General features: G+C 38.7%; 1 protein-coding gene across 3 annotated transcripts in view; it reads right to left on the bottom strand.

Annotated features, from left to right (window-relative positions):
• Positions 1-26,908, bottom strand: part of FAT1 (FAT atypical cadherin 1) — a 171,848-nt gene that overhangs the window by 35,799 nt on the left and 109,141 nt on the right. For all 3 annotated transcript variants that reach the window (XM_027837365.1, XM_027837367.1, XM_027837366.1), the window contains exons 7-13: positions 24,330-24,469; positions 15,760-16,035; positions 15,464-15,674; positions 6,678-10,745; positions 5,818-6,014; positions 1,743-1,896; positions 589-822 (exon numbers count right to left, since the gene is read on the bottom strand). In XM_027837365.1, coding sequence (XP_027693166.1) covers positions 589-822; positions 1,743-1,896; positions 5,818-6,014; positions 6,678-10,745; positions 15,464-15,674; positions 15,760-16,035; positions 24,330-24,469 — 5,280 coding nt within the window. The remainder of the gene's footprint in view (positions 1-588; positions 823-1,742; positions 1,897-5,817; positions 6,015-6,677; positions 10,746-15,463; positions 15,675-15,759; positions 16,036-24,329; positions 24,470-26,908) is intronic.

Below are 26,908 nucleotides of genomic sequence, written 5' to 3'. Positions count from 1 at the left end.
AAACTCAGAGGAATTAAATGATTTGCTAACAGATATATAACTAGCAAGTGACAAGCCAGGATGCAAACCTAAGTCACCAGAGCACTGCACTTTATTATTTTTGTCTTTGTAAAACAAGGACCTAGAACAATGCCTGGCCCATAGGAGGTGCTTAATAAATGCATGTTGACTTGACTTGTCCACGGTGATAGCTAGCTAGTAAGTGACTGAAGACAGGATTCAGATTTCCAGACTTTAGTTTCTTCACCTGAGAAATGAATGAGCTGGAACCAATGAACTCCAACGTCTCTTCCAGTTATGATCCAACAGGGGAGAGAAGGGAATAAACATTTATTTATACAGCATCTACTATGTGCCAGGCGCTGTGCCAGGTGATCTTTTGATCCTCACAAAAACCCTGCAAGGCAGGTGCTATCATTATCCCCATTTAACAGCTGAGAAAACTGAAGCAAACAGACGTTAAGAGATTTGCCCAAGGTCACAGAGCTAGTGTCTGAGGATGGATCTGAACTCAGTTCCTGACTTCAAGCCCGGTGCTCTATCCATTGCACCACCAGCTGCCTCTATAATCTATTTTTATTTATATACCTGCATCTGCATCAGTGGCCTGTACTCTCGTCAATGGCGTCTTGGGTTCAGTGTTCTCAAACACTGTAATGGCATAAGGATCAGCTGAGAATTCTGGGGCATTATCATTGACATCTTCCAACATGAAGACAACACTCATCTGGCAGAATCGCCCTCCTCCATCTGTCGCCTTGACTAAAAGGTTATAAAGTGCTTGCTGCTCGCGATCCAGGGGGGCAAATGTTTTCAATTCGCCTGAAAAACAAACAATACATGCTCAAGAGATTCACCTGAAATCTGAGAAGAGATTCTGCCACAGTCATCTATAACATTATGTCTATTCATGACCCCCTCCTCCCCTTTGCTTCTGCATGCATACTACCTGAATAAATGGCCTTCCTTTGGCGAACAATTTTGTCAGTGCCTGAGTGAACAGCTGCACCAGCCTGACAAGTCCCAGGTTCATAAACTGTGCCAGTTACTGCAGTTTTTAATCTTAAAAGATTCAAAGCAAGAGCCTCTTATGGATTTCCAAAATTCCACCAGCAAAATGTCTGTCTAATTTATCTAACAACCACACGTTTGCATATCACAGAATCATGAGTTCCACTGTAGAAGCCCAGATTTGTATGTTTATGACTAGTTCTGTGAGAAAATATCTAATGAGGACAGTATTAGTGACAGACTATTAATGAAGTAAAATTTGAAAGGGCGAAGACGTCAGCAATTAAAAACCAAATTAAACACCATTTGTTATTCTAATTATAAGCATTCCAAATTACGTGTTTACGGATAGCTAACTGATGCATCATGCTTCTCCTCAGGAGAGAAAATAAAGGCATAATAATAAAGAATACTAGCAATAAAAGGGACAAAAAAGTAAACTTAAGGTATGACTTTTAAGTTGAAATAAAAAAGAGTAAGTTGATAGAAAGTCAAAGAAAACTTAAGTTATGGCCTCATAGAGAAAATTTTTCCTTGTTATTTAACTGTGCTGTTTTTTTTTTCCTCCTACGGACTCTTTTAGACTTAAAAAATGTCATTTATGTAACATCAAAAAATACATATAAAAAGAACAGGAGAGGTATCGGCAAGATTGCTGAGAATGACCTAATTAATTGTATTTGACTTTGTCAGAAGCTGCAGTTCACTTGTAGCCAAGCATCTTTTTTTACCTGTATCTGCATTTAGTTTGAATTTTTCAGCACCAGGACCAGACAATGTGTAAGTAATTTCTGCATTGGAACGGATATCTGCATCTGTAGCAGAGACCTGCATGATCAGTTTCCCAGGAACAGTATCTTCAGGAATTGTGTCTGAATAGGCACTCTGAAACATTTGAAGGAAAAAAAAAGTGAATTTGTGATATTTCCTAGGGATTAGGCTGGGAGGGAAATATCTGAGACATTTTCAGTGACAGTTCGTAACACATGACTAGGAGATTAACTGCTAAAATTCAAAATCTCTACATTTTTCTTGCTCTACACTATTAAGCAAGTTAATTAAATATCATTATACACATGATAAACTTTATCCAATTAGGAACTACAAAACACAATAAGAAGCTGGGCAGCTCTGAGGATGATTTTTTTTTTTACCCGAAGTTCAAATTTGCATTTATATTTCAGGATATATTTTGGATGGGAAGAGGCAGCATGGTGTAGGAGACACAGAATCTGCTTCATAGCATAGTCAAGGAAACCTCAGTTCAAGCCCCATGTCTGACATATACTGCTAATATGTGACCCTGGCTAAGTCCCTTCACCTCTGGGTGCCAATCTGCAATGGTAGAAGCAATTTCCTAAGTAGGAGGTCTTCATAATAATGAAAATACAGGTGCTGGTTAACAAAAAAATTTTGATGACCTAATTTGTTAAGACAGTTTATTACTCATCTTCACCCTAGCAATTTTGAGAGAAATTTTAAGTCGCCTGTTTTGCCCAATTACATTTTATACAAAAGTGGATAAATACTGAATTTTTATAACCCTAAAACCCTATTTATTTTTTATAATAATTTATAGTCATTAGTTCTAGATATTTTGAAGTTTGTAGTATAAACATCGTACACACAAAGTCTAGATTTTCATGAGTTCAATTCTATAACATCAGAAAGACATTTGTAAATACTGAACATTTTGCTCTACTGAAAATGCCAGACCAAAAAAGAAAAATCTTCATTTCTGATATATGAGGGGGTTTGTTCCTCGAACAGGCCACAACCCTACAGGGTAGATTTGCCACCTCCCACAAAGCCTTAGTTTTTCTATGAACCCATTTCCTGCCTTCAGCCTGGATTACAACCTCTCCTACTCATCCCCTTTGATCCTCCAGACCATCAGACTTCTGGCTTCACTCAATCTAGACCTCAGCATCAACTACTTCCAGTACTATTCTCTTAGTCAACTCCCTCAATTCCATCACTCCTACCTTCTGCCATATTCATATGCCAACTCCCAACCTACGTCATTTTTACCATCCATGTTCTGGGGAGCTTCAGCTCCAGTTGCAGAGAGCAGTTCGAGAAAGGAAGGTAAACCCATTGCCAGATCCACAACAAAGAGACATTCTCTACCTTCAACTGGACTCTCCCCAATGCTAAATAGTTCTTTTATTGATACTCTTAGACTATCATTATTCCCTAGCATGAATCCTTAACTCCAGCAAATCTGGTCAACCCATCATTCCCCAAACACTAACACATTTCTGCCACATCTCTGCTAAAGTCCTTCAATCTGCTTGGAATCCCTTCTTCCTGGTTTTTCTCATCTAGGTCTTTACCTTTCTTTAAGGCCCAGCTCAAGGACCACTCACAGTTATTAAGTCTTCCCTTTGTTTCCTGGTCCTCAGTGATCATTCTTTCCTCTCAACTCCTATAGAATTCTGGGTCTATAATACTGCTCTGGTGCTTAGTCTACACCATCTTACATCGTTATTTCTCTTTCTCCATTTATGCACTATTTCCAAGAACTAGATTATGATAATTTACACTCCCATAGTGCTTCAAGGTTACCAAAGTGCTTTCTTCACTACAACTTGGTGAGGCATGCGGTACAAGCATTATTATTTCTTGTATCTCCTGCCATTTTGCTGATGAGGAAATTGAAAAAGCATCAAACCAGGGGAGCTGAGTCTAAATCTAAATTCTGCCACCTGAGTGACCACAGACAAGTCACTTAAATTATTTGGGCCTCATTTTCCTAATCTATAAAAGGAAGGGGTCTAATTGGAGGAATTCAAAGGTCCTTTCCCACTCCAAATGGATGATCCAATGACTTGCTACAGTCACACATCAGTGGATTTTTAAACCTGTCTCCTCTGTAATGCTCTGGTCAGCAAGGGCTATGTTTAATTTAATTCATTTTAACTCAGCCACCATTTGTTAAGCACCTATTATATGCAATAATGTACTAGGGCTAGGCACTCACTATGCTACACATTTGGGGTGCTAAGATAAAAAAAAACTGGATGGGTCACTATTCTTAAATAACTCACAACACACCTGGGTAGGGTGGGATATATCATGGACAGAAATAAATACTACAAAACTATCCTGACTAAATGTAGGGAAAACTGAGAAAGAAGAAGAAAGAAAGAAGGAAACACACAATTTATTAAGTACCCAGGAACTATGCTAGGCCCTTTACGAATATAATCTCATCTGATGCCCACAACAACACTGGGAGATAGGTACTATTATTATCCCCATTTCATAGATGAGTTAACTGAGGCAAATAGTGATTAAGTCCAGCATCACATAGATATGAAGTGTCTGAGGATGGATTTAAACTCAGATCTCCTGACCTGAGGCCCAACACTCTCTTACTTTTAGCTCAAAACCTTGTAATCTAGCAACATTCAGCAATGCCCCGTCCAGAATAAGGACTCAGTTTGAAGCACTGAGTAACAATGATGATGAAATGTGCAATTTTTTTTAAGTGTTGTGACCTTGCCAAATGATTTATTACTTTACTTCATTCTCCTTCACACAGTTAAATTACATATAATTAGTAAATATCTGTTAGATAGTTTATAAGACCAAATACAGTTGTGGTCTCTGGCCTCCATCACCAGTTTGAGGTGCTAGGTTCTAGTTCTCACAGTGTCAAAAAATAATGGCTTGATCTTAGGACAATGGTGGGAACCTGCTGCCTCAAAACCACATGTGGCCCTCTAGGTTCTCAAGTGCTTTGACTTTGACAACTTTAACTGAACCCAAATTTCACAGAACAAATCCACTTAATAAAAGGATTTGTTCCGTAAAACTTGGACTCAGTCAAAAGACTATACCCAAGGACCTAGAAAAGCCACATGTGGCCTCAAGGCCATAGGTTCTCCACCCGTTAGGGCATGTTCCTTCCATTCTCTGAGACTGAGATTCCTTCTCTATAAAATCAGGGGATTGGATTAGATGATCTCTAAGGTCCTTAAAGCTCTGACACAGTGATATCCATTTTTCAATGCTAAAGAACACATTACAGGAGTAGTTTTGAAGTATCTTCTATTCCTAACATACCTGTGATACCTACCTTCTCTACTGAAATGAAATTTTGTAAAAAATAAAATCTGTGACGCTAACTCCTCTAAACTATTAAGTGCTAGACTTACTTCTATAATACTTTGAAAAGGCCATGATTTCATCAAGGATGGGTAGGTAGTCTCTCCACCAATAAAGGTTCTAATCCTTCTACCACTTAGCTCATTGGTCTTCCCAAGTTCCTGGGCTGAAAAAGAATTCTTCACCGAGTAGTTAATCCTTAGGTGAAAAACATCTCAATTGGGGTGGTCCTTCAGAGGGAAGGCACAACGTCTATCTCAGTGACCCAGACCAAAGCCTCTTTCACTTAAAGAGATCTGCCAGAGCTGATACTATGGCAGTGTAGACTTTGAGAACCCAGGATCACTTCCATTCCATGATGTACTAAAAGAATGGAGGATTTCAGTGGAAGGTGTCCCTAAGGGCAAATCATTAACTCTTTACAAAGCCAGGCCTAGAATGTGGTGCTCAAAACTGAAGACGGTAAACAGGCATGACAACTGCTATCTTCTCAGATAAACTGTCCAATGAAATTTTACTAAATGGATTCAATTCATCTTTGAGTATAATAGAAAGAAGAACCAACTATTTATTTGGAAGGGTCACCACACTGTAAGAAACTCCTGCTTCTTTATACTTGATTAATTCAAGGATTAAGCATAAAATTCACTTTCAGAGAGATGCTGAATGCATCTACCGGGTTAAGTGTCATACCTTTTCACAAATGGGGCTGTTGTCATTTGCATCGAGAACTTTCACTTCCACGATGGCTTTTGAAGAAAAAGTGCCATCTGTTGCAGTGATGGTGAGAAGGTAGCTGTCTTTTTTTTCCCTGTCTAGAGGTTTCTTCACATAGACTTTCCATTCATTTTGTATATTTTCAACTGCAAATTGTCCTAAGGGATCTCCTCCTATATTGTCAAGGGGGAAATTATATTGTTAAATTAGCAGAAATGACACATAAAATTAATTATACAGAAGGTACTCAGTCTGTTTTGTTCAGAAAGAGTTGAAGATATTTTTGTAAATGAAAACATAAAGTAAATTTTTTTATCTTTGTGTCAAAAAACTAAATGTAGCATTAATCAATCAACATTTATTTAAGCGTCTATTACGTGACAGACGCTCTGCTAGGTGCTGGGGTACACATTAAAGCAATGCTTTTAATATTTAGTGTGGTACCCAAAAAGGAAGCACAAACGCTACTGAAGATTCATTTAAGCCACCATCCATCTGCAGTCGTGCTATTAAAAATCATCGTATCATTTATTACAGGGTAAGTACATGTTTCACTGAAATGTGGGGAGTAATAAAAAATGAAACGCAACCTAATAAAACAAATTTGAGCCCTGTACAGGCAATAAAAATACCATAATAGAATCTGAAGTATAATTTGAAAGGTGTTCTTTCCAACTATTTATATTGTATTTTACAACTAAAACCTTCTCTTCACTGCCCATTTATGTGTAATTTGTTTCACCAGAATTTTTGATTCCTGAAAACTGTGATTTATTGGGCTTTGTAAAATTTGACTGCATCTATTAAACAATTGTGTTTCTCTTTTTTTTCCTTACCTGTTATATAGTAAGTCACTTGTTTGTTAATTTCTTCGGTATCAGCATCAGTAGTGCTTAATATAGCAATTACACCACCAGGTGGGTCATCTTCACTCACGGTCCCTTTGTAAATCTCTGCAGTGAAGCGTGGAGGGTTGTCATTCACATCTGTTACAGAAACTTCCACAACTGCTGTGGAAGACAGCTGAACCTTCTCCCCATAATCAGATGCAACCACTGTGATGTGGTATTTGTCCCTCTTTTCATGATCAAGTTCCTTAAGAGTTGTAATCCATCCAGTTTCCATATCTATAGCAAAAGACTCAATGACATCCAAGCTTTGTGACTGATCTAAACTGTATAGGACTTGGCCGTTGGTTCCTGAATCGAGATCAGTTGCCTTGACTTGGATGACTTTACTTCCCCCCGGTAGGTTTTCAACAATAAATGCTTCGTAGGGATTGGACTCTAAGATTGGACTGTTATCATTAGCATCTTTCACCTGAATACTGATGTCTACGGAAGACACGATTTCAGAGTCTTCATGGGTGCTCTGGGCTACCACTGAAAACTGGTACCATTTTGTCGTCTCATGATCAAGACTCTTCTCTAGTTTCAATTTCCCACTGTGTCTGTCAATGACAAAGAACTCACCCCCATTGCTCTCAGGCGTGCTCCCTTTGGTTAAGCTGTATGACACTGGCTGACTATGATCTACTCTGATAACATCTATTTCAGTTCCAATAGGCAGGTCTTCTGAGACTGTATAGGTATAAAAAGGCTCTGAAAATTTGGGAAGGGGGGTTTCGGGTGGGAGGATTTTCACATAAACTGGAACAACAGATTCTTTTGGAGGAGACCCACCATCCACAGCTCTCACAAAGAAAGTGAAAACTTCATTTTCTAAGCCAACCAGACTTTCTTTCGTTGTAATTATTCCAAACAGTTTGTCGATTTCCAAATTCTCCTGGACGCTTTCAGAATCTGCTTCGATGGAGTATGTGATGTCTGCATTGGATCCCTCATCAGCATCCGATGCAAGCACTTTGATGACAGATGTGCCTTTCGGGGCATCAGAGCCAATGTTCACTTTGTACTTGGTGGCTCGGAACTGAGGTGTGTTATCATTATCATCTGTAAGGATCACATTGACGGTGCAGAATGCAACCTTTCCTCCGGTATCCTTGGCCATCAGTCGAATTGCAATTACCTTTTCTCCCGCAGTTTCGCGGTCAAGCTTTTCAGAGGTAAATATCTGCCCTCTCTCATTTGTGTAAAATCTGTCTTTGGCAAAGTCATTTACAATATGGTAGGTAATTTGGCCATAAATTCCAGAATCCTCATCAGTTGCTTTGACTTCAATCACCAGGGTCTGCAAAGGGGCATTTTCAGCCAGCTCTACTTCATATTCATTTTGCATGAAAATGGGGCTGTGCAAATTGGCTTGGACTACAATAATCTCGACATGGGCTGAGCTCCTGAAGACTCCATCAGACACAGAAACATTAATATTATAAAATGGCTTTAAGATCTGTCGGCGCAGGTTTGAAAGGGTAATTATGCCTGTCTTGCTATCAATTGCAAAATTCTTATGCTCATTACCTGACAGAATGGAGTACTCCAGTTTGTCAGTGTCGGAACTATCTGCATCATAGGCTTTCACACAGGTCACAAAATGTCCATGGGGGGCTTGCTCACTTATTTTAGCTTCATAGAGGAGCTGGTCAAATAACGGCGGATTATCATTGAGATCAGTGACATCTACCATCACAATCACATCACTACTCAATGGGGGCATGCCGCTATCAACAGCCCTTACCAGCAACTTATGCTGCTGAGTCTCCTCATAGTCTAGGGTTCTCACCAATGAAATGAGGCCGCTGCTGCTATCTATGTGGAAATGGTCACGACTTTTGCTATGGTTCCCAAACAAATGATAAGAAATCCCCCTGTTGGGTGCAGAATCTGAATCCGCAGCCTGAACTTGAACAACAGACGCTCCAATCACGGCCGCCTCAGACAGGGTTGTGGTATACGACTGCTGGACAAAGACAGGAGGGTTATCGTTGACATCTTCAACTATTATGTCAACAAATACCTCAGCATGAACCCCAGTCAAGGAGTCGGTTGCTCGGATGCTTAATTTATATGCAGGGTGAGATTCAAAATCCAAAGCAGCTATGACATTTATAACTCCAGTATTGAAGTTGATAGTAAACTGACTGAACGGATCTCCATCTGTAATGCTGTAAAAGACCTTAAGCCCTTCTGGGCTGTTGGCTTGTACATGGACAACCGGGCTGTGCAACTGGATATTCTCAGGGATCTCAGCACTATAGAAAGCCTTTTCAAAAACAGGCATGGCTTTGTTCATTACTGTAATTGGCACGATGACTTCAGCAGAGAAAGCTGGATCACCACCATCTTTTGCTACTATGGTGATGAGATATTCCTTATTTAAGGTGTCCAGCTCAAATTTCTTTTTCAAGGAGATTTCACCAGAAGGCCCAATTTGGAAGTACTCATGATGTTCCTTAAGGTAATAGTGCACTTCCCCATTTCTACCGATATCTTTGTCAACAGCAGTCACATAACGGATGACGTGGCCCACCTCAGCATCAACTCTGACAACGGCATAATAAGGAAGGTTGACAAACACAGGCGCGTTATCATTTTGGTCTTCTATGATGACTTTTACCACGACGTGCGCCACCACTGAGGGCTTATGTTCTTCTGTCACTTCTACGACCACATCAAAAGCTTCTTGCTGCTCTCGATCAAACGGTATGCCGGTGGTGGAGAGCACTCCTGACGTGTGGCTTATTTTAAATCTGCTGTCAGGGTTGAGGATATGATAAAACAAAGGCTTATTTATTTGATTCCCAATGGCAGTAATTACAGCAATGGTTCTGGCCTCTGTGGAATTCTCCTTCACTGTTGCAGAGTAGGAGTTCTGGGTAAACTTTAGCTGACTTTCTTTGCTTTCCTTCACATTGATTTTTACAGAGGTGTGGCTTGTAAATCTGCCATCAGACGCCCTGACTGTCAACTCGTATCTACTTCTTAACTGGGTTGTGTTTTGTACGGTTATGGTACCAGTCTTAGGATCAATCTGAAACTTCTCACCAATGTTGCCTTCAGGAATGGAATACATTAACTGTGAAAAAGCAACTGAATCAGCATCGGTAGCATTTACTGTGATGACTTTTACTCCTTTGTATGTTGGCACCAAAAGAGACGTTTCATATAACATTTTGGAGAATACGGGAGGGCAATCATTAATGTCAATTACGTGTATCGTCACATTGGCTGCATACTCTGCAAACAAACGTGGGGTTCCCATGTCATGGACTTGCACAGTAAATTGAAAAATGCGTGCTTCCTCATAATCCAAATTCAGTACAGTTCGAATCGCACCAGTGCTCGAGTCGATGGCAAAATATCTGTGGGCAGAAGGCTCAACAATCTGATAAATAAGCAAAGCATTTGATTCCTTATCAGCATCTGTAGCTCGAATGACTAGCGGGACATTTTTGTCTGTTAAGACCACACTATTGATTGAAGCTGATTCACTAATGAGTCCTGTGTATTCCGCCTGCATAAAGACTGGCACATTGTCATTCTCATCCTGAAGATGCACCCAAACTGTCGTATTAGCAGACAAACCAGCCATGTTGGTTCCTTGCACTATTAGGGTGTAAAAGGGAAGAGTTTCGAAATCCAGAGCTTTTTGAGTGATGATAACTCCCGAGTTGGGGTTGATATCAAATGCATCACCTATGTTTCCATCTTTTATTTCATACACCACAGATGACTGACTGTGTGCACTGACTATCCCAATAAAGCTACCGATGGAAGCAGTTTCACTGATTTCAGCAGAATATTCTTTAGAGGTAAACCTGGGGATGGCATTATCAGAGATGGTGACCAAGATATGCACAGAAGTCATTTCACTCATTGGAGGATTCCCTTTGTCTGTAGCTTTCACCATCAAATCATATTCTCCTTGGTTACTCTGGTCAAGCTCTTTGGCAGTCTTTATAGAACCTAAGATAGGATCGATAGTAAAGGAATTCCCAATATTCCCTGCAAAAAAAAAAGAAAAAGCTTTATTACACATATGTCTTAGAAAAAAGAGACAAAGATCAGTCAGTCAACAAGCATTTAGTGAGCACCTACTACATGTTAGGCACTGTGCTAAGTGCTGGGGATACAAAGAAAGGCAAAAAAAGTCTTCACTCTCAAGGAATTCATAGTCTGATGGAGCAAGGAAGAAAGAATTGAAAAGATAAGACAAGCAGAGAAACCTACAGGTATCTGAAGTACATATTTAAAAACCAAATTGACAGAGGAATATGGAAAGCATTCATATTGGAAGGGAAGAGTTCTTGTGCTTATTTTTCAATCCATAGGAAATCTACTCAAAGTTCATTTTAGAATGCCAAACACACTTTTCATACTCTCTCCATAAATTACTAACATAACGCAATATACAAAATACCATACTGGGCCAAAACGAGAGCCAATCGAGTTCTGTGTTCTGCCGCTGGTGACTAACCCTGGTTAGGAAGTATTCTATCTAAATGATCCCTACTTTCTCAAATCCAGTACCAAGCTCTTCAATAACTATTCTAAACCATTCTTGAGGCTATTTACATTTATAACAGAGAACTTCTTAGGATAACAAGTTAACTTTACTATTCTCTATATAAAGTTTTATTTTATTATCTTTAACATTACTGAAGGTACTTCAGTTATAGGAGTTTGAAGGAATAGATTCTGTGACCCAACAATTTAAGATAAGATACTTATTTAAATTTAATCGGCCAATCATATACAGAACTTCCTCACACTTCCCTCCTGGTGCTAAGAATGTGGTAAGCCCTCAATAAATGTGCTGATTTACTGACTGACTATATTGTTAACTGTAATGTTCTAACCTTGACTGTATTTAATGTAATTGCATTTTCATAAAGAAACCTGATGGGGCAGTTAGGTGGCGCAGTGGATAGAGCACCGACCCTGAAGTCAGGAGGACCTGAGTTCAAATCCGCCCTCAGACCAAACACTTGACACGTTCTAGCTATGTGACCTTGGGCAAGTCACTTAACCACAATTCCCTCACCAAAAAAACAACAACAACAAAACAAAAACAAAAACAAAAAAAAAACAAAAAAAGAAATCTGATATAAAAAAGATATTTAGTGATATTTATAGGCAAGGTGCTACAAATATGTGACAATATTGAAATTAGAAATAGTTCTAAAGTACTGCCCTAAACAAAATCTGCCTTATTTGAACAAAACAAAATAAACAAAATCAATTGTAAGAGTAAAGTTATTTTTACAAATCTCCAGTAAAAACTCAACTAGTCATGAAAATGCTTTTTGGATAACTGTTTTGTCCCCCAAGGATCAATGTTGTACAGTGAAAGAGCCCTGGACTCTGACGACCTGAGTTCAAATTCTGCCTGTGTTAAGTATTATAAGTGTGATCCTGAGAAAGTCACTTGGGCAATTTTCTCAACCTCGAAATGAGATTAGACTAGATCAGGGGTGCTTAACTTTGGGTTTGTGAACATTTTTTTCAATTGATAATTATTTCAATGTAATTTATTTCCTTTGTAAGTCTCTATATTTTATATATTATGCATTTAAAAATCTACTTCTGAGAAGGGGCCCATAGGTTTCACCAAACTGCCAAACGTGTCTAGGACACAAAAAAATATTAAGGTTTCCTGGAAATGGACTCTTTCCAGTTCTAGGTCTACGATGCTATGATTCCCTTTGAATTAGTTCAAACATTTGGCCTTTCTACTGTTACCTTTTCAAAACACAAAGATCACATCCTTGATGAGAAATAGTGTGGTTTACTGAAAAAAACATGGTGGAACCAAGAGAAACCTGGATTCAAATCCTCTTCTGATACTAGTTATGTGATATATTGACACCCTGGCACGATCCCTCTCAGCCTAGTTTTCTCTGTATAATGAGGATAAATGTAAATGAGATCATGTATGTAAAATTCTTTGCAAAATTTAGAGTGGTAAATAAATGTCAACTATTATTATTAAGACTCGTCTTCTGAAAATTAATGAATGCCACAAGATATGTATCAGAAGTGGGCCACTATGAATAAATCCTTTATGTGAATGCAATAAAATAGATTTTACCATACTAATGATGCCAACACATACACACTAAAATCCAAGCTACAATTTAAATAGCAGCTGCCTCCTAGAAAGTAACTGTGTAGGACTATGAAAATGACTTTTATTTGATCAAATCTACAACAATGACTTTTACTAAAAAGATGTTCGAATTATGCATGAGTAGGTTGTTGATTTATTGTCTTTTTCTATTAACTGTGACTTTGGACACAGTTCCAGTCTTAGAATACCAGATTACTAATCCTATCAGCCACTGCAAATATCTAAAGAATGTGCTTGTCATATGCTTCAGCACCAGCCATCATATTTGAACCTCCCAGTTGTTAACAATTATGCAAAAACAAAGCCAAGGAAAAGTTTAACATTTACTCCTACAAAAATTCACTCTGTTTGTGTTTGTGTCCAAATTATTCTACTGGAATGCTCAGGAATGCACCAGAGGAATGCTGGTCCTAGACTTTGGTCTAGGTGTTACATTTTTGGAAGGCTGAAACCAATTTGCCTTAACTCAAAGGTACTGATTCTAAAGTATAATGAATTTTTAAAATTCCATCAAAGGCATCATTATTACCCTTTTAAGAGTAATGCCTTCTATTTTGAGTGTTTGAGAATATAAAAAAGAATTGGTCTGTAAACAGATTAAATAATAAGGCCCCCCACCCCCCAAAAATTAATAAAGATAAGGATCTTGTTATGATACTTAACTCCCATTTACTTAGATTTTTATTATATGATCTGCAGGTAAGGTCTCTGTCTCAATTAGTCCTTAGGCCTACAAAAAATATATAAATACAAAATATGGACCGGTATTGACATAGAAGGAATGCTCAGAAAAATGGATCCCAATACTCCACATTCACTGTAAAAGGGAGAATGATTAGGGAGGAGGAACTCTCTTCACAACTTCCAAAATGAATATAAATAAAGTAACCAGCTGGTGTTAAGAATGGCCCTGAGGGAAACAAACCGCCCAAGAAAAGTATGTTTTTTTTTTGATATGTTCTTCATCTTCTCATAGTGCTTGGGAAGTGGGACTAGCACGAAAACAGAAATTTAAAAGCAATCTCTAAAGAGCCCTAAAACATGGGTTTTATCCTATTAATCATAGCTAGATAATCCCATCATCTCTGTCCCCGCCTCAAACTAGAGGCAAGATTCACCTGCAGGTAACACCCTGATCTCCTAATGCCAGTGTGGCTGAGAAGGCTCTGAGCCCCTGAACCAATTTTATCAAATGTTCTTTAAGAAACTGGAAAAAGCTCTCCTTCCACTGGCTTTTAATCATCATCTCTCTCTCTTTCTGAAGTAAATAGATAAACGTAAAATTCTCTAATCTCCTAGGTTTTAAATAAACATCATGGTCACTGGCTATACTATTCAGTAACAGTGTAACAACTATAAAACAGTTCAATAACTCTCTATAATATATCAACACTGGAAAAGACTGCAACCAAAGTCCCATCATTGGGTTTCAAATAAGATAATGTCTTTAAAGGGTTTTGCGATGCATAAAGCAATATGGAATGGAGCTGGGCCTATGATTTCATCAGTATAATGAACTTAATGCTCTCTACCAATTCTGATAGACACTTGCTCTATTATTTATAGTCTCAGTTACTTGAGGCACTGAAGGCTCACTTGCCCAGGACCACCTAGACTGTACATGTCTGGGGCATCATTTGAACTCAGGATTTCTTGATTCTGAAGGCACCACTATCAGCTGTGCCATGCTGCTTTTTTGAAAAGCCATTAAAGCTTAAAGCTGCACTAAGACTCTTGGGACACCTTATCTAAGTGTCTGCTATTATTATGAGAAACTCAGTGGCCCAGGATCATCCGTACCCAGCCCGCAGAGAGCATACACTCTTCCCTAGGAGCATCAGTGGTCACTAGCCTTTGTCAGCAGCCACTCTGACCTTCCAGACTCCAAACTCCTCACCCACATGAACATAAGGCACCATCCCACTTGCTCCTCCTTGCACAGCCGACCTCACTGGACTTAACTCCTTGCCTGAACTAGCCCCACAGTATATTCTACAGCATTCCTGCCTTTCTTGCCTCTTCTGGACTTGCTTGTGGACCCACCAAATCTAACGTGCATAGGAATTTCCATCCTGGTCATGCTCCCTTTTCGAGTCAATCAAGAAAATATTATTTAAGCACCTACTATGTGCCACACATTGGAGAGATAACAAAACGCAAAAGACAGGGACGTCCCTGCCCTTGAGGAGCTCAGTCTGTAATCAACCTTATCACCATCTAACTCCTAGCATGACATTCAGTCCCTGATGGTTTCTAGGAGGTCGAGGCATAGAGGAAATGGCACAAAATCCTTTGTCAGGCAAATCTCCTGCTACGTCCAAATTTAAATCCCCCCGCAAATGGAAAATAATATGTCAAAGAGTCCAGATTCCTGCCTAATCTCTTCTTCTGAAAGGGTTAAGAAAACAAGAAATAAACCCTCCTTGAGAGATGGAAAGCAGACCGATGAAAACGGGTTCAATAAGGATAAATGCAGATACGCTATTTAAACGCTTTCTGTAAGATGGCAGTAAATTTAGGTGCAGGGGGGAGAGAGAATAAAAGTCCAACGGACTTAAGCGAAACAGAAATCTTTAGACCACCGTAAACATACCTGACTCAATAGAATACAAAACCTCAGCATTTTCTCCTTTATCCTTGTCCAAGGCCGTAACCTGTAGCACAACAGATCCCACTGCGGCAGACTCATACACCCGCCCTTGGTAGAAGGAGCTGGTGAACCAAGGGGCGTGGTCATTCATGTCACTGACATTGACGATCACTCTGGCAAAGCTGCGCTTCACGGGCACATCTTGGTCTCGCACCTAAAATAATCGGCATAGCATTACCAAAGCTGTTAGGGACGTCATAATGACAGATATGTCTGTATCAGGGAGCGTGAGCACTCACCATCACCGTGAGGATGTGCTGGTGAGCGGCCTCGTGATCAAGCTTCTCAGTTGTATAAAGTGAGCCGGTTGCGGGATCAAGACGGAATTTCTTAAGGCTCAGGGGGTCAGTACTACTCTGCAAAGTATAGATCAATTTGTTTTTTTCATCTTTGTCTGTAGCGCTGATTTGCAAAATCTCTGTTTCGGGCACTGTGTCTTCTGGAATGAGGACTTCATATTTTGACTTTGAAAACTGAGGGCGGTGGTCATTTGTGTCTATCACTTTGATGAGCACCTGGAATTTAAATGTGAACACTGATGAGTAAAGCTATCATGCTTAAAGAATAAGGAAAAGAGCAGAACCAGGAGAACACTGGACATTAACAGTAATACTGTAACAATGGTCAACTCTGAAAGCATTGGCTATTCTGATCAATACAATGATCCAAGACAATTGTAAAAGACCCATGATGAAAACTGCCCTCCAACTTTAGAGAGAGAACTGATGAACCCTGAGCGCAGACTGAAGCATTTCATTTTCTTTATTTTTCTTGCCTTTTTTTTTTTTTGCAACATGACTAATATGGAAATATGTTTTACATGACTTCACATGTATACTTGAGATCATGCTATCTGCCTTTTCAATGGAAGGGAAGGGTACTGGAAGAAGGTAAAGCATTTGGAACTCAAAATTTTTAAAAATGATGCTAAAAGTTTAAAAAATTAATTTTAAAAAAGAATAAGGAAAAAAGTATAAGCAACAAAATCAGGTTTTTGTTATGAATACAGATAAAACACATGAGATACTCTTGCTGGAATGCCAATCTCAAATTCAATAGATGTTGTCAGAAAAAAAAAATCTGAATTAACTACTTGTGTATAACCAAGTTTAATTTTTCCAGTGTGAGAGGTAAAGTCACATTTTAGATAGAAAGGTAGCTTGAGAATTATGAAAACCTGAGTTCAGCTTCTACATGTGATAATTACTGTGTTATCCTGGACAAATCACTTAACCTGTCAGGATCACAGGCAACTCTCTAGGGTTGTAGAAGAAGTGTTTGTCTGCACTGGTGGAAGAAGTTTCCTCACTGGGAGCTCCCTAGACCAATGAAATCACAGGTACAGCCAAAATTTAAAAATGTTCTCCCCCAGTATTTAAAGAAATCTACAATTAACTGTAGGGAGTTTTAAAGAGAAGGGCCAATGTTTTCTGTCAAAAACACCCAAGTTATTATAGCAAAAATCAAACCTGAATAACATAACAATTTATATTAATATAGTGCTTTAAGGTGAGCAAAGTTCACACTTCACAACAATTCCAGGAAGAAAGAAATGCAAGCATTGCTACCCCCATCACAGAGGTGAGAAAAGGAAGGGCCCAAGAAGTTGGTTACATGACTTGCTCGTGGTCATAAAGTCCCAGCAGCATGATTCAATTTCTGATGGGAAGTCCACCATATACCATGCTGCCCTCTTGCAGAATAAATCATAAACCTCGAGAAAAGTTTCAGCATTTGAATATATTTTTAAAAAACTAGACACTTATTTTTCAATTCATGACTCTATTTTAATCACAAATAAAAACTATATTTACTAATCTCTACAATGAACTGATGTTTTTATAAAAGGAATTCCAAATAGATTAGAAAAAAAAGTTATCATAATTAAACTAAACTAATTGTGGCGATAACCTTAAAAACTAATGAAGCCACAGGGAGAAAAAATTCTTGTAAAAACAAAAACAGCTGCTGAGAAACCAACGCAGTCTTATGCTAAATTAAGGAAAGCATTTAACTCTAGAGATGGGAAATTATTTGTGGAGTGAGGAGGAACATGGGGCGAGGAAACAAGAGACATATTTGCTAACCAAATCAACTCAAATAACATACAAAGAATCTCATTACTATCACCCATTTTCTTAGTGAAAACAGAATGATTACGGGGGTTTTGTACGTGAAGTACATGAAATCTGGATTGGATAGTTAAAATTCGAATGGAGGGAAACATTTAAGCAAATATCCATTCACAGAAAATATTTTTATTAGTTATTATTAAGTTTCTAATATGGGTACCTTTCTTAATAGTACTATGTGTTTCCGAAAGATTGGTTGTAAATCAAATTGTTTTTTTCCAATGACTTCCATCATAAAATGAGAAATACATTTTGTCATAGATAGATATTTCTATTGTAAGAATGTGTATTTTTAAAATCACACTTAAGAATGTAAAATGCATTCTAAAATCATGTATGTTAAATGCAAAAATAATTTACAGTAATTATTTATTGAGTACCAGTCTTGCCCTTGGTATTTCAGAAGCCACAGGAGAAAATACAAAATAAATGAGAGAAACTTCCAGTATATAGTGGATTAGTAATTGGAGGAAGAGATTTTGAATCCAAGCTCAACTATTTGTTTTGTCTGATCTTGGCTTTGACCCCATCTATTAAATGAGGGCAGTGGAGCCAAGGAGAGGTGGAATAGATGCTCCTTAAACTTCCTTCCATATCTAACTCTCGAGGTGCCACTTAGAAGAGAGCTCAGGAGTTATCCAGTTCAGCTTGAACTTGAATTGGAAATCCCACTCTACAAAAGACCTAACAAGAGGTCAAACAGCTTTCACTTTATTGACCTAAAGTGGGAGAGATCTCAATGCCACCTGAGGCAGCCCAGGCATCACTTCTGAACAACTCTAGTTGTTACAGGGATTTTTCCCACCTATCTGTCTCAAACTGGCACTTCCATAGCTTCCAAACACTGCACCTACTTCTTCTCCCTTCTTCTTATGACAACTCTTCAAATATACTTGATAAAAGATACATGGTATATGGCACATAGTAGTTATTTTAATTTAAAAAACTGATTGACTTGGTTTCTCCTATATTATTTTAGGTTTCGGTAGAAGATTTATACATTAGTAACTTGTTCTGAGCAGTTATTAAGAAAAAGGAGCCTGTAATTCTTTTTTACATGAATTGTTGTCAAGCCTGGCACCTAACAGGTACTTAATAAATATTTATTGACTGATTGATTGAAGCCACGTGTCACCTTTCTGTGTGTCCCCTTGTTCAGATGATTTTTTTTTGGAGGGAGGAACCAAGGGTTTTTATTAGATTCCATCCATCATTCCATCCGTGCCTATCACGGTCTTTTGGGATCCTGACAGTATCATCCAAAGCAGAGGTAGAGAACCTGCAGCCTCGAGGCCACGTGTGGCATTCTGGTCCATGCGGCCTTTTGATGAGGCCAAGTTTTATAGAACAAATCCTTTTATTAAGAGGATTTGTTCTGTGAAGTTTGGATTTAGACAAAGGGATGCACTTGAGAACCTAGAGGGCCACACGTGGCCTCCAGGCTGCAGGTTCCCCACCCCTGTTCCAAAGTGTCAACTACGCATACCAGGTCCTTGTTATCCCCAAAACAAATGCATACTATTCATGCTATAATAATAGTACTAATAATGGTTGACATTTTTATAGGTTTAAAAGTTTGATAAGCACGTTACATACATAATCTCATTTGACCCTTACTTATAACACTGAGTTGCTATTAATATCATTATCATTATTGCTGCTATTCCCATTTTACAGATGAAGAAATCAAGGCTCAGTGTGGTTAAGTGATTTTACTAATCACACTGCTAATAAGCGCTGGAGGAAGGATTTGAAACTAGATCTCTACTAGTGTTCTTTTCACCATGACGCTCATTCAAATCATAGATAAAAATGCCAAACAGAAGAGGGCCAAGACCGGAGCCCTTCAACACTATCCCTTCAGGGAGCTTCCACTCTCACTGGGGAGGTCACACATAGTCAAGGAAGAATTATGAAAGTGACTGAATTCAAAGGTTTTCATAAATGCTATGAATCCAGAGGGTGCAGAGATCACAGGGGGCTGGAATAAAAGCAGTGTCCTGGAAGGGGCAGGACCAAAATCGATTAGGATTGGGATAGGCAAGGGCCATTGCGTGTGTGTGTGTGTGTGTGTGCGCGTGTGCGCGCACATATGCATGTGTGATGTGTCCCTACTCTCTGAGCTCTCCACAGCATCAGTGAGAGCTTTTCTAACTAGCACTTTCTCCTCCCAATTCCAGTTCTGGAATCATGATCAGATCGATTCTCATTATTACTAGACTGGCTATGTCCATCTACTCCTTCCTTTATGGCTCCACTGACCATCACTACAATGGTCTGGAGCAACGTGTCCTCCACTACCTCATGAGCACCTAGCTGTCCTCCTCTTTGTATTTGTATCCCAGTGCTTAACACAGTGTTGTCACGTGGTAAGAACTTAATTAATGGCCCCCTTACCCCATTCATCCCATCATTCGCCAAGAATGACAACACTACTGTGAGGAAAGGAGAAACAGGTAGGCTGGGTCCTGAGGGCCTGACCGCCAAGTCAGCACATTAAACACCACCTGGTACAGCCAAGAATTTAACTTTCACGGACTTTCTTCTCTGCTCCTGACGTACCTCTCCAACTCACCCTCCTCTCAGCCACCCTGGTTCTGTTCCAGAATTTGACTCAGCAAACCTGACTCTCCCCTCTCCTGTATTCCTGAATCTGCCCCAACAAGTGATGTTTCTGTTATCCCCTGTCCTCGACTTTGTTTCACATTCACTGAATGTGCACTCCAATTCCACAGGACCTTATCTGTTCCCAAACCCAACCTGGTGACCTAACCCCAAACTCCTAACTGCTCCTCCTTTGCTGGCAGACTTCATCAGTCCTTCGGGACCCTGAATACTATCGCTCCTCTGATTATCTATCTGTACTGTGCAACGGCAGAGCAGGCAGGGACCAAGTCTCCTTTTCTGACAACTCTGTCCCTAAAAGTTACAGATTATAAATATGAAATTGAAACGGAAGCCCCTACGCAAGATACTACAACACCCTTGGGTCTTGTGCCATGGTAAGGAGAGTGGCCCTGTGGGTTTTACTTAGGATCTATCTCTGTCTCTGTCCCCAGAAAATGTTTTCTTTTCACATCCAATCTTTTTCCTGTGCCACCTAAAAGCGCATTTATTTAGCAGTGCTGTTAGTGATTAGTAGCTCAGGGAGCGCAGTCAGCGGGGTTCTACTACCGGGCTCCTTTATTATCCCTCGTAAGCTCGATGTGGTGAGAGCCAGTGGCCACACTGCAGGGCCCCATAAAAGAATCGTTTTCATACTTCGTTTACTGGGCTAACGCATGGATTCCTAAATACTGGATTTTCTCCAAGTTGGGGTACACCACCTGCAGGTTATATAATATTCAAAAGTCTTTAAACTATTTATTTCCTTATGAAACTTTTAAGCAATTTTGTTCTAATAGATGCACTGGGGAGTTATTTTTCTGGATCAAGTTTTTGTTGTTTTTGTGTTTTCCTCAGGACTAAAGTCCCATGAAAACCATTTTATTCTGCTGCCCCAGATATAGCACAGAACAACAATTATTGGAAAAAATGAATATTTAATAATAACCAGCATTTATACTGATCACTGTCAAATTGGCCCCAAAGCAGAATACTTATATTAATTCTGCACAAACTCAGAATGGATAACCTGTGGCTAAGGTGGAATGAAATAACCATAATTAGTTTTAAATGACCATATCTAATAATCCTACTCATTGAAAACAGATTATCAAGAAAGTACTACACATTACTGCAGCCTAAAAAACAAAATCAAATCTCAAGACCCAGCAACAAATGGTTCCTGTGGTAGCAGACTCAGTAAGAAAATAAATAAATCTTTCTTATTTAAGGTCAGAACAGAATGATTTAAAGCTAGAACACTGTAACCTAAAAGGATTTCATTCTCTAACATGAGTTTTTTTTAATGCTATTCCTCCCTAGTCATTTCCAAGACTGTCAAACATCAGTACAAAAGGCTGCAGTCTGTTTGTTCTATGTGTACATCATGCATTTGTGATTTAGCTACATATAAATTTAAAAGCTTTCCCACATACTGCCTGATTATTTTTCAGCAAGTAATCTAGATAAAGCCATGACAATGAAATTATTTGCAGATGTGCATACCCTGTAGCTATAGTACAAAGTCTCTAATATCAAAGTAATAGAAAACATCATTTTTGCCTAATGAAAATATTTTTGGTTTATTATTTTTAAACCAAAGCATTTCTAATTGGTACAACTTCTAAACAGTCTGCCTTCTTTTCAACTTGTAACAAACTGTGTAATTGTGTACTTTCTCAGTTATCTTGATTTCCACGGATGAACAAAACATATTGTAGATTACTAGCATTCTTTTTATTCCCTACAGTGCCTAGCACAGTATTTTAGGGATAGTGGGGGCTTCACAAATATTTGTTGCATGGATAGATTGATGGATGTCTTACAGCTATACTACCCAGATGAATGAAGGTGTAATAAACTACACTAGTCAGGGATGGATGGAGTAACCATATAACTCTATAAACCTGTAGGCATAGCTATGGCTATAATAACAATAGCTACCATTTTATATAGTTCTTGCTATGTGCCAGGCACTGTACTAAGTCTTTATAAATATCTCATTTGATAGAATCACATACATATATAATTATATATGTACATACATACATTTGCTTTTGTACTTATTTCTGTGTATACAGAGATATGGTTATATTTACCTATAGCTATATTTATCTATCTATATAGATATGTAATTATCTATATACAAAGATCTCTGTGTGTGTACTTAAAGAGAAGGGAGAGAGGGAGGAGAGGTAAACGGGGGGAGAAGGAGTGCAGTGTACTTATTTCAGAAAGAATATGAAATAAGACCATTTCTTAGGCATCAGCAAGAATCTTTAAGATTGTACGTTGCTGTCATTATTGTTTTTGCAAAAGGATATACAATTAAAACTTCAAAAAGTCATTTGAAAAAGGCAGGGGGGTAGAGAAATGCAAATCAAAACAACTCTGAGGTACCACATCACACCTATCAGAATGGCCAACATGACAAAACAGGAAAATGATAAATTTTGGAGAAGATGTGGGAAAATTGGAACACTAATGCATTGTTGGTGGAGTTGTGAAATGATCCAACCATTTTGGACAGCAATTTGGAACTATGCCCAAAGGGCTATAAAAATGTGCATACCCTCTGACCCAGCAATAGCACCTCTAGGGCTATATCCCAAAGAGATCACACAAATGGGAAAAGGACCTACATGTACAAAAATATTCATAGCAGCTCTTTTTGTGGTGGCAAAGAAGTGGAAATTAAAAGGATGCCCATCAATTGGGGAATGGCTAAGCAAGTTGTGGCATATGAATGGGATGGAATACTATTGTGCTATAAGAAATAATGAACAGGCTGACTTCAGAAAAACCTGGAAAGACTTGTACGGTCTGATGCTGAGTGAAGTGAGCAGAACCAGGAGAACGTTGTCCACAATAACAGCCATGTTGTGTGATGACTAATATTGATAAACTTAACCCTTCCTGGCAATACAAGGATCTAAGACATCTCCAGAGGCCTTGTGATGGAAAATGCTATCCACACCCAAAGAAAGAACTATGGAAGCGAAACTGTTATTTTTTTTTCTCTTCTGTTGTTTTGTTTCCTCTTTCTGATGGTTCCTCCTATTGGTTTTAATTTCTATTTACAACATCACTAATGTGAAAATGTTTAATATGAATGTAAATGTATAGCCTATATCAGACTGTGCTCTGTCTTGGGGAGGGTGGTGGGAAGGAAGGGGGAGAAAAATTTTAAACTCAAAAGAATATGGAAGTGATTATTGATAAATCAAAAGAAATTAATAAAAAAAAAGAAAAAGACAGGGGGGCAGAGCTTTAGCATTTTGGTTTCTTTCCTAAAGACATCTCAATATAGGTAACAATAAAAGATAGTATTCTGACATTTTAAAGATGTATCTTATTCTAGTAGTGTACTAAAAAATACTAACTGGCATGAAATAAAATTAATTTGTTCTTTCATTCTTTTGTTTATTTTGGGGGGGGCTGGGTCTCCTATCCCTCCCGAGGCTTGGAAGTACCCCAGCCATTCAAGGGCTAACCCCACTGAAGAATGGCAGAAGCTCTGACTTGCTCTGTTTCTGATATGGGCCGCTCTGTAGTCCTCCTCTTCTGGAAACACATCACATGGCAATAGCCTTAATTATTATTATTATTATTATTTTTTGGCTAGGCAATGAGATTAAATGACTTGCCCAGGGTCACACTGCTACTAAGTGTCAAGTGGCTGAGGCCGCATTTGAACTCAGGTCCTCCTGACTCAAGGGCCAGTGCTCTATCCAACTGAGCTACCGAGCAGTCCCTGACAGCACTAGTTCTGAAACCCAACTGGCTTTAACCTTTCTGTAGCTCTGAACGCCAGAGTTTAACTGATCCAGCAGCCTGACCCTCCACAATAACAAGGTCCACAGGTGTATACCAACAAACAAGGTCTACAATGTAAATGAATCATCTACTTTACATCATTTCCTTATTGAATGCAAATATTATAATCTACCGGGACTGTTTGATATCAGAATCCATCACCTCTATTTTATACAGACACTACTTAGGAATATGATATTCACAGATCTGGAAAGGAACAGTCTTCCTTCAACAATCACACCAGTAAATTACATTACCTGAGTGACGATGGTTGTGGTTCCATCCGTTGCCTCCACTGTCAGGTTGTAGCTTGATTTCTGTTCTGCATCAAGAGGCCTGGCTACAATGAGAGTGCCACTGCCCTTGTCCACATCAAAGCGGCTGTCGTAGTTGCCACCTTGTTTAAAATAGTGGAAAGATAAGTGTAAAAAAACAATTGTCTGGTCTCAGTCACACACACACAGATACACACACACACAATTTGTGGACTCTGGTACTTAATGGAGATGAAACAAATCTTTCAACACACTGTTGGACTGGGTGACCTGACTTCCTTTCCTACTATGAGACTCCATGATTTCTGTACCTCCTCATTGGTTATAGAAATATACAAAATTTATCCTGCTGAGGTTTTCTATAATCTGGTTCAGACCTACATTTCTCACTTTATCTCATATAACTGTAGCCACCATATAAATGTCTATCTCCCATTCTCTTTCTGGCCTCTTTCTTCTTGAGGACTTTGCTCATGTTATCCTCCAAGAGTGGAAGGTTGGTACTGAGCCACTTAAACCTAGACAGATCATCTTCAACTTTCAAAACACCTAGACTGGCTGTTGTGACAACAGCTGATTACTAACTGGTATGGAATTTGCTTTAAAAAAAAAAAAAAGTGGCTCAGAGACTACTGTAGGTTGCAAGAGGAATGGAAATGACAGTAAAGTGAAAGTAAAACTTTAAAATTAGAGAAATCCTGGAATCCGCAAGCAAGAGCATTTAATACATCACTAATATCTTTTCTGGATGCAATTCATTTTATTACATTTCAGGTCTTCCAAATGTTCCTTTGAGTTACTATGTTGAGACATCCATATTAGTGACAGGAGTCAGTCATTTAAGATTTGAATTGCTCATTAATAATAACCATGATGCTAGGAAGCAGACTTTTCTAACAGGATAAGCCTGTTAAGGCAGTTAATGGTGATAAATATTGGACCCTGAATTTAACTGGTCTGGATTCTAACAACAAAAATAATTTCTCCATTTTAAACACTGTCTAACCCAATGTTAGATGAAACAAACGCTACTTGTCCTAATTGCACTTTTTTCAAATATGTCTTCAGTTACAACCCAAGATATCCATCCTTCATACATGAACATGGAAACTTAAGATCTTACAAGATTACATTTGGGGATTTCATTGAATTTCACTGTTTTTAACTATGAAAAGAAATGAGATGGGAATCAAAGAAATACTGCCAGACATAATTCAACGCAATGAGGACAAAAAGTAGCTTCTGATTTATGTTTTTAAATGAAGTTTCATTCAAATTTCATGTTTGGAATGGAAGACTATGCTTGTGTCATGAAAGAAAAAAAAAGAATGAAGACAACCATCCACCCCCGAAAATAAATGAGTTCTACACCGTAATTATTTTAGATCTCATAATCCAGTAATAAATTATGTGATCTCAGCAGATACCTTCTGCTGTATAGTTCAGGTCACAAGCCATCTGAAAGATGTAAAAAACTTCTCTAGCAAGACTGTCTCCTGGCACAGCCAAAAAGAAGCAAGCGAGCATGGAAGACAAGCAGAAAACATGTGGGAAAGCAATCAAATTAATTCAAACTGCAAGAAAGGACAGTAGTGCACTGAGATCTGCACAACAGAAGACTTAGGAATGGGACAGAACAATAACAGTCCAACCGTACTATTGCAATTATTAAACAATTCATTAAGCAACTGACTTTTTATCTTAAAACTAAACTACTTGTTAATGTGACTAATGATGAATGTTAACAACTTTCTACGATGGCCGGGGTAGGTGAAATAGCAGAACTCTCTTCTCCGTGTTGAAGGCAGAGAGTCTAGATTGGGGAGCAGCCCGTGTGCCTCAACCTCCTGCAGCGATGCGTTTAGAGCGTTTGGCCTTCCCCCATAGATTCCTATAACCAGCCCTCTGAAAGCGCAATCACATGTGCTGCTAATCATCAGAATGTCAATATCAACAGAAGACAATGTACTTTCAGGGGAAAAAATGAGTTGTTATCCACCTTAAGTAGCCAAGACAACTCATGTACACATCTTTCACCGTCTGAGAGCTTTAGTCTTGAAAACAGGAAAGAAAAGATGCTAGAGTATGTAAATTTGTTCCTTTACATTAAAAAAAAAAAACCAACAATAACTCAGAAATGATGAATTAAGGATAATTTTAGTGACCTATTTAGGTAAGCTGCTTGCAGGGTGATTTTCACATCTCACTTTAGTGAGCTGTAAACTAATATCAAAAACAATGTGGCTCAAAACCCCTAGAAAAGCCACAACTGGGATGTAGCATATTTCAGTCTCTTCATATGTGCAATAATTCACATTTCATAACTATAATATTATAAAGGCATAAGAATATTCTCTCATATATATACATATTTCTCTCATATATACATGGGGGGAGAGAAAGAGGGAAAGAGAGATGGGGAGGTAGAGAGAAAGAGAGGAAGGGAAGGAGAGAGGGGGAGAGGGAGAAGAGACATGCACATTTTGGTCAAGACCTGTGATATCAATTTAATCAGCACAACTTCTACTGATGAAGAGTGGCAATTTATCTGTAACTTAGAC

Source organism: Vombatus ursinus, unplaced genomic scaffold, assembly GCF_900497805.2.
Source record: "Vombatus ursinus unplaced genomic scaffold, bare-nosed wombat genome assembly UNPS02014821.1, whole genome shotgun sequence".
Classification (NCBI taxonomy): Eukaryota; Metazoa; Chordata; class Mammalia; order Diprotodontia; family Vombatidae; genus Vombatus; species Vombatus ursinus.
Note: the sequence above shows the minus strand (reverse complement) of the source record. Positions and strands in the feature narration are given on the sequence as shown.